This window comes from Microcaecilia unicolor, chromosome 2, assembly GCF_901765095.1.
Source record: "Microcaecilia unicolor chromosome 2, aMicUni1.1, whole genome shotgun sequence".
NCBI classification, from domain to species: domain Eukaryota; kingdom Metazoa; phylum Chordata; class Amphibia; order Gymnophiona; family Siphonopidae; genus Microcaecilia; species Microcaecilia unicolor.
Genome location: NC_044032.1, coordinates 104215309 through 104232100, shown reverse-complemented (window position 1 = coordinate 104232100; position 16792 = coordinate 104215309). Strand labels below are relative to the sequence as shown.

The window sequence follows — 16792 nt, the reverse complement described above, 5'->3', positions numbered from 1 at the left end:
TCCTCGGTACCGAAGAGGACATGGAATCCTCACGCCTCCTCGGGGCCAGGTCTGACGAAGGTCGATCCCTGGGGGCCTGCATAGCAGTAGGCCTCGAGATGGGTGGAGACCCACTCAATGCCTCGCTGCTCCCAGCTCGATGTGGTCTTTCAGCAGCCATTACCTGAACTCCCGATGTCGATGCTTCCCTCAACGCCGAAGTCGATGCCGACGTCGAAGGACCGGACCGATCTAAAAAAAAAGCCTCTCACGCTGAGCCTCTCGAGCTACTTGGGTCTGTTTTTTCATCAATTTGCAGAGCTTACACCCAATAGGCAAATGGTCGGGCCCAAGACACTGGAGACACCACGAGTGGGGGTCGGTACCTGAAATGGTCCGGTTGCACCGAGTACAACATTTGAAGCCGCTGGGTGTCCTCGATGACATGGAGGTAGGGTTACCATATGGCTCCAGAAAAAGGAGGACGGATTGAGCCAGCCAGGTTTTACTTCCATTGCTTTCAATGGAAAGCAATTGCTTTCAATGGAAGTAATTGAACCAGCCGGGTTTTACTTCCATTGCTTTCAGTGGAAAGCAATGGAAGTAAAACCTGGCTGGCTCAATCCGTCCTCCTTTTTCTGGAGCCATATGGTAACCCTACATGGAGGGGAAAATGGCGGTCGCGAAATCAAAAGGCTTGATTGTGCCAAGGAAAAGGGCACAAAAAGGGGAAAAACAGCCCGATCGAGCAGCCTAAAAAAATGGCCGCGTCTAAAAAACAAAGAAACTTAAAAGTGGGAAGAAAACTAAGAATTAAAGGGAAAAACTTTTTTTTTTTTTTAATATATTTTGATAACGGGGAAGGAGAAAAGAAGTAAAAAGAAAATCGGTGATAAAACACCGAACGCGGTTCTCCTGAGGCAAATGAAGGAACACTGGTAACACAACTTTCCTCGATCGTGGAAAAAAAGAGAACTGATGAGGGTATGCTCGCGTCGTTGCCGGGAAGCTGTTCGCGCATGCTTGGTGCGCTCTGGTCCACGCGACGGAGCGTTGTACTAACTTCTAGATTTTACTAAGGAGTTCCAGTCTCCTGGGGCCGTCACGGAGGACAACACATATGTGATGATATTTCAGCCTGCTTGTCCTCGGAGAATACAAGTTACAACATCAAAAATATGATTAACCTGGAAAATACAAAACAGTGTTTTCAGCCTTTCTTCATCCTCTTGCTACTCTGTAATTATCTGGAACAGTACTCAAACTAAACCAAGGAATAAGAACGTGGCCATAAAGACAAAGGGAGGGATCCTGGATTCATCTGCTGGGACTAAAGGAAAGAAAATTATCAGGTAGGACATACTTTTACCTTCCTTAGCCTTCCTTAGCCTCAGCAGATGAATCCCGGAACTGGTGGGATGTAAAAATGCAATCCCTAAACAGGGGGGCAGCTGCCGTTCCCCAAGAGAGTGCCGTCGCCCCCAAAAGCACATTCCGTCGTGCTGCTACATCAAAACCTGTAGTGTTTAACAAAGGAATGTCGAGAAGCTCAGCAAATGTCTTCCAAAAAAAAGCACACCCGTTTCCGCCCAGGAAGTAGTCAGCGCTCAGGTCGAATCAGCATGCAAATCCGCAGAAGGAACAGCACCCTTCACCATGTAGGCTGAAACAATGGCTTCCTTAAGCCACCGCGCGATGGTCACCTTAGAAGTCGCATAACCACATTCAGGACCAGAGAAAAGGTCAAATAGATGAACGGAGCAACAGAATTCATTTGTCATCTGAAGCTATTGCAACAGAGAACAGAGATCATCCAGCAAATGTATTAGAGAAAAATTGCCCGGAAAATCCGACTTCTGAAAAGAGGGAAGAAAAAGTGGCTGGTTCAGATGAAAGGCCAAAACAACCTTAGGCAAAAAAGAAGGCACCGTCCGCAGAGTTACGCAAGAATCGGAAAATTGAAGAAAAGGCTCCCGACACAAGAGGGCCTGAAGTTCCGAAACTCGGCACGCCGAAGCAATAGCAACCAAAAACACCGTCTTTAGAGTGAGGTTTTTTCTGAAGCCAAACGCAAGGGTTCAAAGGGAGCATCCTGCAATGCATTGAGGACCAAATTCAACTTCCACGAAGGACACGGACATTGCAGCGAAAGATGAGCGCCTTTCAAAAACCGGGCCACGTCCGATTGAGCCACCAGGGAAGAGCTGGTCACGCGTCTCCAGAAACAAGCTAGAGCTGCTACTTGAACTCGGAGAGAGTTATAAGACAATCCTTTCTGAAGAAAAGCCAAACTACTACTACTAACTAGCATTTCTAAAGTGCTACTAGGGTTACGCAGCGCTGTACAATTTAAACATAGAGGGACGGTCCCTGCTCAAAGAGCTTACAATCTAAAAGACAAGAGAACAATCTAAAGACAAGTGAACGATCTAGAGGACGAGTGAACAGTTAATCTGATAGGGTGGATAGATTGGGGCATTCTATCTCTGGCCAATAGAAGCAGAAAGAGGAGACCAAGTATACTCAGAACACCACGTCTCAAAAATGCGCCAGTCTCTAGCATAACTGCAGTAGTGGAACGTTTCCGAGCTCGCAGTAAAGTGGCGATGACCGAATCATCATAGTCTTCCTTAGCTTTGCCCTTTCAAGAGCCAAGCCATAAGACCAAAGTGGGAGACATCCTCCACCTGCACCGGACCCTGATGCAGAAGACCGGGCAAGACTGGAAGATGAAATGGAGGTTCCACCAGCAGACGTACAAGGTCTGAATACCAGGGCCAGTGAGGCCAATCTGGAGCCACCAACACTACCAGACCCTGATGAAACCTGATGCGACGCAACAGATGCCCGATAGAGGCCAAGGAGGAAAAACGTAGAGAAGACCCGACGTCAGCCAAGGCTGCAAAAGAGCGTCTAGACCTGCAGAACTGACCTCTTTTCTTCTGCTGAGCAACGTGGGAACTTTCAAGTTGCAGCTGGTCGCCATCATGTCTATCACCAGCGTGTCCCAACATTGGTGGATCACATGGAAGACCTCCGCTGCCAGCTCCCACTCCGCTGAGTCCAGGAGATGACAGTTGAGAAAGTCGGCTTGAACAATGATCTGCCCAGCGATGTGAGCCACTGAGAAACAGAGAAGATGCTTTTCTGACCAATGCAAAAGACTGGGCGCTTCCAAGGCCAACACTGCACTCTGAGTCCCCCCTTGACGATTGATGTAAGCCACCGCCAAAGTATTGTCCAAAAGGACTTGCACTTCCTGACCTACTAGGAGATCTTGAAAGGATTTGAGGGCCAACCTCACCGCCCTCAGCTCTAACCGGTGGACCACTTCGTCTCCGTGTCTGACCAACATATCTGCACCACATGGTGGAGACAGTGAGCTTCCCACCCCAACAGGCTGGCACCCATGACGACCATCATCCACTGAGGGGACGCTAAAGGCACTCCCCTCCGAAGATTGGGAGAAGACAGCCAACCTGTCATGCTGTCCTTCGCGATGGGAAGCCACTGCAGGCGACACTGATAATCCTGGGAAACCGGAGACCAATGATTCAATAAGGCACGTTGAAGAGGTCGCATATGCGCTCTGGCCCGCGGAACCACCTCCAGAGTGGCTGTCAAAGAAACCCAGAACTTGTACATAATCCCAGGCTTGAGGTCGAGGGGAACGTAACAAATTATGAATCTGAGAACAGAGTTTACGTCTCCTGTTTTCCGGCAAGACCCGACTATGTGCCATAGCGAAGAGTACTCCCAGATATTCCAAAGACTGGGACGGAACAAGTCAGCTTTTGGGAAAATTGATTACCCAACCGAGGGATTGAAGGAAGAAAACTTGAGAGGTGGCTGCTTGACTGTCCAACTCCGAATCTGCTTGAATCAACCAATCGTCGAGATACCGATGAACTCTGATCCCCTCCTTAGGGAATAGAAACCCTCGGGAGATGTATGTGTTAGGCGGGGAGATTCTGATAGGTGGGGAGAGGGATCTTGGGGTGATAGTATCTGAGGATCTGAAGGCGACGAAACAGTGTGACAAGGCGGTGGCCATAGATAGAAGGTTGTTAGGCTGTATAGAGAGAGGTGTGACCAGCAGAAGAAAGGAGGTGTTGATGCCCCTGTATAAGTCGTTGGTGAGGCCCCACCTAGAGTATTGTGTTCAGTTTTGGAGGCAGTACCTTGCGAAGGATGTAAAAAGAATTGAAGCGGTGCAAAGAAAAGCTACGAGAATGGTAAGGGATTTGCGTTACAAGACGTATGAGGAGAGACTTGATGACCTGAACATGTATACTCTGGAAGAAAGGAGAAACAGAACAGGGGTGATATGATACAGACGTTCAAATATTTGAAAAGTATTAATCCACAAACGAACCTTTTCCGGAGGTGCGAAGGCAGTAGAACGAGAGGACATGAAATGAGATTGAAGGGGGGCAGACTCAAGAAAAATGTCAGGAAGTATTTTTTCACGGAGAGAGTAGTGGATGCTTGGAATGCCCTCCCGCGGGAGGTGGTGGAAATGAAAACGGTAACAGAATTCAAACACGCGTGGGATAAACATAAAGGAATCCTATTCAGAAGGAATGGATCCTAAGGAGCTTAGCCGAGATTGGGTGGCAGAGCCAGCCGGTGGTGGGAGGCGAGGATAGTGCTGGGCAGACTTATAAGGTCTGTGCAAGAGCCAGTGGTGGGAGGCGGGGCTGGTGGTTGGGAGGTGGGGATAGTGCTGGACAGACTTATACGGTCTGTGCCCTGAAGAGGACAAGTACAAATCAAAGTAGGGTATACACAAAAAATAGCACATATGAGTTTATCTTGTTGGGCAGACTGGATGGACCATGCAGGTCTTTTTCTGCCGTCATTTACTACGTTACTATGTTGTGAACTGTAGCAAGACCAAATGGCAGAGCACGAAACTGAAAATGACGGCCTAACATGGCAAACCGAAGACATTTCTGATGAGGCGGCCAAATAGGAATGTGAAGATACGCCTCTTTCAAATCCAAAGCCGTGAGAAACTCTCCCGGTTGAACCAACGCTATCACCGATCGGACAGTCTCCATGCGAAAGTGACAAACCCGGAGGCACTCGTTTACCTTCCTGAGATCGAGAATAGGTCTGAAAGTTCCTCCTTTTCGTGGAACTACAAAGTGAATTGAGTAGCATCCGGTGCGTAACTCTGCCTGAGGAACCGGAACCACCACTCCGAGATCTAGCAATGAGTGGAATGTATCCAGCACTGCCTGTCTTCTGGAGACTGTGGCGCCTTGAGATTCCAAAAACAATTCTCCAACGGGAAGCGCAAATTCTAGATAGCCTCTATCCTTCTCTGATAAGATCTAGAACCCACTGCTCTGAAGTAATCTTGGCCCACTCTTCGTAAAAAAGGGTCAGCCGACCTCCTATGACAGAAGTCGAAGAGTGGACCTGCGCCCCATCATTGGGAAGTACGATTTGCAGCCTGAGGTCTGGTTCCAGAGCATGAGGAAAGCTTGTCATTCCAAAAGGAAGGCTTCTGCTGAAATCTAGAACGCTGAAAAGAGGAGGAGCAACCAGGTCTATAAAGCGGGCATCGCGAAAATGAGGTCTAGAAGGACCAGGCCTACAGCTAACTCTGGGCTTGTCTTCTGGAAGACGCTGGGACTTTGAATCCCCCAGGTCTTTTACAATCTTTCCCAGATCCTCGCAGAAAAGTAACTTACCTCGAAAGGGAAGTCTTTGCTTAGAAGCCACGTACGCCGACCAGTGGCGCAACCAAAGCAGATGTCAAGCTGACACTGCAAGGGCCATCTGTTTGTCTGATGCCCGGACCAAGTCATAGAGCGTCAGCTAGGTAGGCCTGAGCAGATTCCACTGGGACCCCACCCACGGACAGAGAAGACGAATCGTGATCCTGTTCCAGGCCCTGCTGAAACCAGGAAAAAACAAGATCTGGCAGCACAGGAGCTACAAGTAGAAGCCTAAAGAGCTAATGCAGCCACCTCAAAGGAACGCTTTAAGAGACGCCTCAAAGACGCCTATCCTGCCTGTCCTTAAGTGTAACTCCCCCTTCAACCAGCAGAGTGGTTTTCTTAGTGACCGCAGTGACTAAAGAATCCACTTTAAGTAAAGAGAAAGAGTCCAGCATAGCAGCAGCTACTATATAAAGACGCGCCATAGCTCTTGGCACTTTAAAACCACCCTCCGGATCACTGCGCGGAGATTAACTCCTGAATGGATTCATGCATAGGAAAAGTCTTGGAGGGTTTGCACGTGCTCACCATCTTAAGATTGAGCAAAGCAGATGATTGCTCTTCAGGATCAGAAATATTCACCGCAGCCAAGGCCTCAGAAATTAACGTGGGCAGCTCATCACGATGAAAGATGTGCACTGCAGTAGGATCATCGAGTTCTGCTAGCGAAGGTTCCCCCTCTTCAAAGTCATCAAGCTTAGAAGGTTTAGCTAATGCTCCAAATCCGGCCAAGACAGAAGTGGGAGGAGGAGAACCCAAGGACACTCCATCCGGAAAGGAACCTAAGCATCTGTGCTTAGCGGATATGTCCTCCAGAGGAGGAGAAGCGCTAAAACTAGCTTGACTAACAGCAATGTCCCTGCCTTCTAACACAGAACGAGGAGGAGGGAGAGACCCAGAAGGAAAACCCCTTTCAAGAAGGTACAACAGGAGAATAAAGTCCAGGGAAAAATCTAATTCAGCACCAGAAGCAGCCACAACAAGAGCCTGAATTTGACCCTGTACCGCCAACATTCGCGCCAGAAAAAGCGAGAATGCGGGAAGCCTCAATAAAAGAAAAAGGAGTAGGCTCAGAAACCGCTTCAGGAGCTGTCAGAGCAATGCGGGCGCAAACAACTATCCCGGCATCTCAATAGACACTTCAGAAGCCGACACCGCGTCGGCGCAAAAGGCAACACAGACCCCCAGCGTGCTGCGTCAACAGCCACAGCGGGAGCACCTCTTAGCTTCCGTCACCATCTTCAAAATCACCAGCTAACACTAACCCCCAGCGAAAATTAGCAGGGAAATAAAGGCACTCACCAGAGCAGCACCAAAAAGCCTCATTGACTCTCAGGGAAAGCCCAAATGGGAAAGCCCTTACAGACCGGCAGCCTCTCCCATAAGCACAAACAGGTCTTAGCAGATATCTATTATTAAATCTTTTTTTTTTTTAATGCCGGCTGTGAGCTGCAATGCTGTGAGGCGGCTTTTTTTTTTTTTTTTTTTAAATGCAGTCAGAAAGAGAAAACACAGAGAGTCAAGGGGAAGTGGAGTAGGACAGGGACCTGTTACACAGGTATGTCCTCAAGGTTGGCACCCTCAGCCAGACGCTCCCAAGTTCAACTGGCAAAGACGACCAGGAGCACCCCAAGAATCCAGGTGCTGGAAGGAAGCCGTACCACCAAGTGTAATCTCAAACTGAACCAAAAGCACACCCGTTGCTCAACCATCACTCAATTGAGCTGGGACAGGAGCCAGCCAGCAAGCACTAAGAGGAGCTGCACAATCTGTCATCCACCATCCGCTACAAGACAGAGAAAATACCGAGTAATCCAGGCTGCACGATACACTTAAGGGGTGAATTACTTGGAACTATTTTCTCTGTCTCCTTCGCTGGTGGATGGACACAATCCATTAATCTGGACTGGTCTGGTATAGATGACAAGGAATTACACACTATAAAAATAATCCATTACCCTTGCTCAGCTGCTGGCCCCACAGCAGACGTGAGCTGGCCTGCCTGACTGCCCCAGAGCATCAGTACCTTTGCTGTCTCCAGCTCTCTGGGTGCTCCTACAGGGAAATTCCCTACTTTGAAAGGGAATGAACCTAGCCAGCCCAATTGAATTAATCTTTACAAAAAAAAATGGGGGGGGGGGGGGGGGGGGGATATGTGGTGCTGAAGTGAGAACTTTTGGAAAGCCTGGGAGCTGCAAGGGGAACTAGTGGGGAATATACCCAAACAGGGTGAACAGGAGGGGTGGGAGGATGGGATCCTGCACTCCATGGGCAAGGCCTCACGGGAACGAGCCAAAGCCTCATACAGTGGCACTAAGAAGAGTGACTGAGGATTGTGGAGCCAAGCTTCTAGCTCAACAAGGAAAGGTACTAAGAATGGCCTTTAGGCTTGACCACGCCGGGCAGCCGCAGCCAGCAGAGGGGGGAGCTAGGCCTGAGACAGGGGCACTGTCAGCAAAACCTACCACCCGCTGAAGGTAGAGAAAACTACTGGATTATTCTAGGGAGCACCTCTGCTTATGCTGATTATGTCACTGGAAAATTCAGTTTTCTCTACCTCCACCTGCTAAAAGGAAGGGATAACACCCACTGAATCAGAACAGTGGAGCTTACGCTAGGAAAAGCTTGTTCAGTGACTAATAAAGACTTTTTAGAACATTTAATACAAGTATCTAATTCTTTTAAATGGTACATAAAATTACATAAGGACTGGTAAAATGGGAATTTGAAAATCTCTATGCAACAGATTTCATAATCCCAGTGTTTGTGTGTCACCTATTCAGTTAAACCTTGCATTTTAATTAGCTCGTTGACTAATTTTGCTTTTTCACTGAAAAACGTGTCATTTAGGACATTGACCAATGGCTAAATCGGATTGCAACTATAGTGCATTAGCAAAAAGTAATGTGACATCTCTGCAGAACTGATTTGGCAACATACAATGGAGAGGGTCAAAGTACACAGCATACGCAATCCAAAAAAGAAGCACAAAGGGCTCTCAAGAAAAGGTACAAATGTGCTTTATTAATGATCCGACATGGGCCGTAATTCGGCATGAAACAACACCTGCCTCAGGAGTCAAGTCAACATGACAACACAAATCACACAAGCAGTTACTCAAAGTGTAACACTTAGTATATTGTCAATCCACTCTAGAAACTGAGAAACACAGACTTGTTGTGGAACAAACCACCACACTTGTACCATTTCTTGAGAGCCCACTGTGCTTCTTTTTTTTTTTAACTGATTTGGCAAAACAGGCAAATTGTTTTGTCACTGATGCATTACAGATATAAACAAACTATCTGCCATTTTAAATCCCCATTAACCCAGATGAAGGCCACTCAAAATTAATATTAAAAAGATGATTTTTAAAATTATGTCTAATCGGGGGGGGGGGGGGGGGGCGTTTCAAGATGGCGGATTAGTCTTGTCGGCAGTCGGAGTGCGTTTGAGTACCTTTCGAGTTACTTGCACAATTACCTTAGAAAATGCCTCACAGCAAAAGAAAGGGCGTTGTGAAAAGCTTACCACCGACAGCCCCAGGTACAACGCTTCAAACAACACTAGACCGATATGCCACAAGCACCCCACGATTAACCGGCGAGAGTTTACCCGTTGTGGGGAAAGGTGAAGGAGCACTCACCCCACTGGGGTTGGAAACATCTCTTTCCTCGCCGGAAATGAATCCACCGCCGTGTCCCGCTGTCGCTTGGGTGTGTTTGGAGGCCCGGGAGCACTCGGAAGGCGTTGCTCCGGACTCTCAGGTCGGTGGCGATACCCCCAGGGAGGCGGGAAACAACAGCAAAGGAGAAATAGTGTCTCCACTGGCGCCAACACTGGACTCTATCTGCTCTGCGATCCAGTCCTTAACTACTATAGTTACCAAAGCTGCTCAGGAGACGACTTCAATAGTGAGTAAATTGGATTTGTTGACAACCGCGTTTGAATCACTGAAACAAGAAACTGCATCAAATAAAACACAGGTTCAACAAGACATTTCTCTTTTGACAAATAAAACGGATTTATTAATTAAGGACAAAATGATAATCCACCGCAAACTGGAGAATTTTGATAATTATAATAGGCGTTTAAACCTCCGGATTCTTAATTTTCCTTGTTCCTCTGAAATGAACGCCACTGAGATGTTTAAAAAGTACCTAATTGAGAACCTATCTGTATCTCCAAATTTAATTCCTCCTATTAATAAAATATACTATCTGCCAATTCCTAAAAAGAGATCAGAAGGGAATGAAGGATTACAGGACTTAACTGCTTTTTTGGAAAATTCTAATGATGGGGTTTATGAGAGAAGAACTCTTCTTGTTTCAATGGTCTTTGAGCAAGATCTGAATATGATCAAAAAATTGTATTTTCAAAATCTTGCTAAGCCATTTTATGGTGAAAAACTTTGGATATATCCAGACGTCGTAAAAGTTACTCAGGAAAGATGTCGGTCCTTTTTGGCAATGAGAGATGAAGTTTAAGGCTTTAGGCGCTAGTTTTATAATGGCATATCCTTGTAAATGTCAGATAAAATATGGGAAAATTAGGTTCTTACCTTGGTAATTTTCTTTCCTTTAGTCATAGCAGATGAAGCCATTACGTATGGGTTATGTCCATCAACCAGCAGGGGAGATAGAGAGCACTCAAACTTTCACAGTGCCCTCTTGGCCAGCTAGCTCCACTGCCTCTTCAGTATTCTCTATCTCCCCTAGCAGGGTGGCTGCAGCTTGTTCGAGCTCCAGAAAAATCTGCCGGGAGGTGGTTCCTGGCTTGCCAGTTGTTAACCGGGGTGTTGGAGGCTATAGTAGCTTCACTTTAAAGGCACATAGTTAGCCCTTTCCCTGCCTTACCCATACCTCTGTGGATGTGGACATATTGCCTTGCTTTCCCTGTCCTTACCCACCAACAGTGGATGCAGGCATATAGGTTCGCCCTTTCCCTGCCTTTCCCACTCATCTGAGTCTCCGGAGTCTTCAATACCTCTGCTTTCCTCACAGCTTAAAAAAAAAAAAAAAAGTCGCGTCGCGTTTTTAAACGCAGAGACGCTGGAACAGAGGTTTTTGACCTGATTTTCAGCAGGATCGTAGTTGTACACTAGATCCTTTGAGGTAAGAGTGTTTTCCAACTCCTCCGGGGTGGGCCCTCGATCGGGGCGATTTTGGCGCGAAACCGCCATTTTGGATTTTACCGCCGTTTTTTCGGCGATGGCTGCGGACAATGTAAAGCGCTGTTCCACTTGTGGCAAGCGCAAATCAGCAGCAGGGCTCTGTAAATCGTGCTGTACTGGCTTAGGAGCCGGCCCGAGCATGGCGAGCGATGTTTCTTCCCGCTCTGAGCTGGCAGCGGGCGCCATTTTGCTCACACCGCATGGTGCGGCCTCCGTGGACACGGAGAGACCTGAGCCGGGTGGGGCACCTCGAGATGAGGCTATTTCAGGAGTGGCTAGCACCGGACAGGATTTGGGTGCTCAGGGTGAGATTTTCTCCCCGGATTTTGTGCTTTTGCTGCATAAAGCATACATGATGAAAAGAGCCCTTCCTCAAGGGTCACCTGAGGCTCCTCTGATTGCCCCCCCCCCCCCCCCCCCGATGGATTCTGGCCTGGGACTGCCCAGTGAGGTTTTTTTCCCGGATGCTTGGCCTAAAGATAAGCGCAGAAGGGTTAATTCCCCTTCAGATTGTGGTGCACCTTCCCCCCCCCCTCCCCCCCCGTGGTCGGGGTGTGAGGATTCGGAGAACTCTGACAGACGATCTTGGTCTGAGGAACCAGAGTCAGGTGCGGATTTACCACAGGATCTGGATGATCCCTCCGCGGTGAGGATTTTCCACCGTGATGAGCTGCCAGCGCTTATTTCAGATACCCTGCAGGCCCTCTCGATTGAAGATCCTGACAGTGGCATGGCCTCCTCGGGTAATCCCAGGATGGCTAGTACCAAGAAAGCTGCTCGGGCCTTCCCTTTGCATGACTCCATCCTAGAGCTTGTTTCGGCTCAGTGGGCTGACCCCGAGGGACCTTTGAGAGTTTCCAGGGCTATGGGGCAGTTCTACCCTCTGCGTGAGGGACATATGGCTCGTTTTCAAATGCCTACAGTGGATGCCCTAGTCACTGCGGTGACAAAGAGAACTACCCTCCCTGTTGAAAGAGGTGTTGCCCTGAAGGATGTTCAAGACCGTAGGCTGGAAACAGCATTGAAACGGTCCTTTGAAATTGCAGGTCTCACTGTTTGGGCGTCTGCATGCAGCTGTTATGCTGTTAGAGCCTGCCTAGCTTGGCTGCAACAGGCAGTGACTCAGCCCGGAGATGGAGCGGAGCCCTTCTTGGATGTGGCTCCGCGGATGGAGGTGGCCTTGTCCTTTCTGGCTGATGCCCTTTATGACCTTGTCAGAGCTTCGGCTAAACAAATGTCAGTAGCAGTGGCGGCTCGCCGTCGTCTGTGGCTACGACACTGGGCAGCGGACATGGCCTCTAAGCAAAGGTTGGTGAAGTTGCCTTTTCAAGGACTTCTCCTATTTGGTGAGGAGTTGGAGAAAATTGTGAAAGGCCTGGGTGATCCAAAACCCCAGCGCTTGCCCGAAGATAGGCAGAGGCCTTCCTCTAAGGGCCAGGCGGTCCACTCCTCGTACAGACCTCGCTTCCGTGAAGCTAGAAGGTACCGCCCGGGGCGTTCTGCTGGGTTCACTTCATGTGGCCGTGGTCAGCAGAGGAACTCCTTTCGCTCGGACAAGCGTTCCGCAGCTGGTGGCTCAAGACCAGGAGTTCAGGGGCGACCCTCTCAATGATGGTGCGCCGGCCCTCTCCTCGATGCCTGTCATCGGAGGACGGCTTTCCTTCTTTGTCGAGGAGTGGGCCAAGATTTCCTCAGATCAATGGGTTCTGGACCTGATCAGAGATGGATACAGAATAGAATTCAACGCCCCAGTAAGAGACGTGTTTGTGGAGTCCCGATGCGGTTCTGCCGTCAAACGGGCGGCGGTGGAGGAGACTTTACAAGGTCTGATTCAGTTAGGGGCAGTGACCCCGGTGCCTCCCGCCGAGCAAGGCTGCGGCCGATACTCCATCTACTTTGTGGTGCCGCGAAAAGGTGGGTCCTTTCGCCCTATTCTGGACTTAAAAGAAGTGAACAAGTCCCTGAGAGTGCGGCATTTCCACATGGAATCCCTGCGCTCCGTCATTGCGGCGGTACAGCCAGGAGAGTTTCTCACGTCTCTAGACCTGAAAGAAGCTTACTTGCACATACCGATTTGGCCCCCGCACCAGAAGTTTCTGAGGTTTGCGGTGTTGGGAAAATATTTCCAGTTCAGGGCCTTGCCTTTTGGCCTCGCCACAGCTCCCCGAACCTTTTCGAAGGTAATGGTGGTAGTAGCTGCTTTTCTCAGGCGAGAAGGTATCAGGGTTCACCCGTACCTAGACGACTGGCTCATCAGAGCAGACTCTGCAACAGAGAGCTTACAAGCTACAGCCAGAGTGGTCTCAGTACTGCAATCTCTAGGCTGGGTCGTCAATATGGCCAAAAGTCACCTGTCCCCTTCACAATCTCTAGAGTTTTTGGGGGCCAGGTTCGACACAGTCTCGGGCTATGTGTTCCTACCCGAGCTAAGGTGGTGCAAGCTTCAGAATCAGGTCCGTCTGCTCCTGAGGATGCCCCGCCCGCGAGCTTGGGACATTGTCCAGCTGCTGGGATCGATGACAGCCACGATGGAAGTGGTACCCTGGGCGAGAGCACACCTGAGACCTCTACAGTATTCCCTCCTCCGGAGATGGTCTCCTATTTCTCAGGATTACCAATGCAGACTTACTTGGCTCCCTGCGGCCCGACTCAGCATGGAGTGGTGGCTCTCGGACAGCATGCTGCGGCGAGGAATGCCGCTGACGCTCCCCGTTTGGTGCCTAGTGGTAACAGATGCCAGCCTGAAGGGCTGGGGCGCACACTGCAAGGGGAAGCATGCCCAGGATCTATGGACACCCGAGGAGTCGGAGTGGTCCATCAACCGCCTAGAGTTGAAAGCGGTGTTTCAGGCGCTTCTGGCCTTTCAAGTGACCCTGGAAGGATTGGCTGTCGGACAACACGACAACGGTGGCCTATATAAATTGACAAGGCGGAACAAGGTGCAGAGCACTAGCCGCGCAGGCCGAACTGATTTGCTACTGGGCCGAGCTGCATCTTCAGTGTCTGTCGGCAGCTCATATTGCAGGTCAGAGCAATGTGCAGGCCGATTATCTGAGCAGGCATCAGATCGATCCAGCAGAATGGCATCTGGCAGACGAAGTATTCCTGCAGATCTGTGCCAAATGGGGCAAGCCCGTGATGGATCTAATGGCGACAAGTGCCAATACCAAAGTCCCGTGCTTCTTCAGCAGACGGAGAGATCCTTGCTCGGCGGGGTTGGATGCCTTGGCTCAACCCTGGCCTCCGGGTCTACTTTATGTGTTTCCCCCATGGCCCTTGATAGGGCGCCTGCTCTTGCGGATTCGGCTGCACCCAGGAGAAGTGGTCCTCATCGCCCCGGATTGGCCAAGGAGACCTTGGTATGCAGACCTCCGACAGATGCTCCTGGAGGCTCCTCTGCCGTTACCTCTGGTACCGAACCTGTTGACTCAGGGACCGGTAGCCATGGAGGACGCCGGCCGCTTTGGTCTTACGGCATGGCTATTGAGAGGGCGCAATTGAGCGATAAAGGTTATTCCAATAAAGTTATTTCCACTCTCCTGCAAGCGGTCCACTTCCGTGGCTTATGCCAGGATTTGGTACCTGTTTGAGTCTTGGTGTGCTTCCAGAGCCATTGCTCCAATGCGGGCTCCTGTCTCGCCGATTCTGGACTTTTTGCAGGAAGGTGTACAAAAAGGCTTGTACACCTGTGGGTGCAGGTGGCAGCGTTGGCCTCCCTTCGTGGTAAGGTGGAAGGCGTGTCTTTGGCTGCTCACCCAGATGTGGCACGGTTTCTTAGAGGGGTGCTTCGGCTCCGACCTCCAGTGCGAGCACCCTGTCCAGCTTGGAACCTGGGGCTAGTTTTGAAAACCCTGCAGGCATCTCCTTTTGAGTCGCTTCGGCGAGCATCGGAGAAAGATTTGACACTGAACGCCGTTTTTCTGGTGGCCATTACCTCGGCGAGACGGGTGTCAGAGCTCCAGGCGCTGTCCTACAGAGACTCATTTCTGCAATTTTCAGAGTCTGGAGTCACAGTTCGGACCGTGCCTTCCTTTATGCCTAAGGTGGTTTCAGCCTTTCACCTAAACCAGCCTATTTTCTTGCTCTCTTTTTCAGAGGAAGAGTTTCCAGAATCTTTTGGGCAGCTGCACTTTTTGGGTGTGCGCAGGACTCTGCTGCAGTATCTGCGAGTTACTAACTCTTTCAGGACTTCTGATCATCTGTTTGTTTTGCTATCCGGTTCTCGCAGAGGGTCTCCAGCGTCTAAAGCCACTATTGCCCGCTGGCTCAAAGAAACTATCTTTTCAGCTTATCTGCTGGCCGGCAGGGTTCCGCCTGTAGCCTTTAAGGCACATTCTACTAGAGCGATTTCTTCCTCTTGGGCTGAAACTGGAGCACTCTCTCTTCAAGAGATATGCAGTGCAGCAACATGGGCTTCTAAGCTCTCCTTTGCCTGACATTACAGGCTGGATGAGGCTGCCAGGAGGGATGCGCGTTTTGGTGCACAAGTGCTAGCGCGTGGTGTGGCTTGTTCCCACCCTATCTAGGGATTGCTTTGTTACATCCCATACGTAATGGCTTCATCTGCTTGATGACAAGGAAGGGAAAATTAGGTTCTTACCTTGGTAATTTTCTTTCCTATAGTCATAGCAGATGAAGCCATGAGCCCTCCCTGTATGATTGTCTGTGTGCTGTGAATCTGTTTTTCAGGTTCTGTTCTAATTTCCTGAAGTTCCTTCCTTGGGAGAAAGTTGGAAAACAATCTTCAGGATTCATGTTCAGTTTAAATTTAGGAGGATGTGTTCATTCCCTCCAGCATGTTTTTTTTGGAGGATGTGTTGATTCTCTCCAGGAGGCACGTGTGTTCCCCTCCAGTTCTATAAATAGGAGGATGAGTTCATTCCCTCCAGTGTGTTGGGAGGATGTGTGTTCCCCTCCACTTATACAATAAGGAGGATGAGTTTATTCCCTCCAGGAGGATGTGCATTCCCTCCTTTATGAGTTCATGCCCTTGTGATGGGCCATCGTTCGCTGTGAGGAAAGCTCTTGTGATTCCCATTGCGGTTTGCCATACTGCTATGGAAGCTTCAAATACTGAAGAGGCAGTGGAGCTAGCTGGCCAAGAGGGCACTGTGAAAGTTTGAGTGCTCTCTATCTCCCCTGCTGGTTGATGGACATAACCCATACGTAATGGCTTCATCTGCTTGATGACAAGGAAATGGATAATAAATATCAATTTTTAGATCCTGAACATTTAAGAAACTTTATAGATATGAAGAAAGTGAGCAAATAGACCCAGTGTTATAAGAATCTGTAATTCACATTATGTATGTTTAGTGGTGTGATCCTGGCCACATTCTTATAATTTTACCTCAAACTTTAACTCCTCTTATGTTTTCCTGCCCCCCCCCCCCTACTTTAAAGTTGTGGTCTAAGAAAGAAGTTTAATTGTAATGCAGAACCATGTTCTAAAGGAATCTATTTTCTTTTCTGTTTTTCTTATCAAGATGTAATGCTTGTGATACGTTTAAAATCAATAAACAAACTATTAATAAAATTATGTCTAATCTGCTACTCCTTTTGTCTGTTAGAATGTTCTGAAATATAATAGTAGACTAAAATCATAACTCTAAATGATAAGAGGACATCAAAAAGGCAAGCATCACCTAGAGAAGAAAACAGCACAGTAGGCTTCAGAAAATTGGGGCAAGTAGAATTTAACACATGGAAATCCTGAGGATTTGGGCGCACAAACACTTAAGATGTACCTCTTTGCCTTTTGTGTCTCCATTTTCAATCCACTCAACTGTAACACTTTCATTATCTTCATTTAGTGATGTTACCATAGCTTGATGTATTCGACCTGAAGGAAAAAGGTATATAGAATGAAGTTTCATACTTTACAAAAATGCTTTCAATAATTTAAACT

The 16792-nt window shown here is 48.8% G+C and overlaps 1 protein-coding gene across 1 annotated transcript in view; it reads right to left on the bottom strand.

Moving 5' to 3' along the window:
- The window catches only part of KIF2A (kinesin family member 2A), a 443213-nt gene that overhangs the window by 373729 nt on the left and 52692 nt on the right, over window positions 1-16792 (bottom strand). The window contains 1 exon segment of the mRNA XM_030193169.1: window positions 16632-16726. Within this exon segment, the coding sequence (XP_030049029.1) occupies window positions 16632-16726 (95 nt within the window).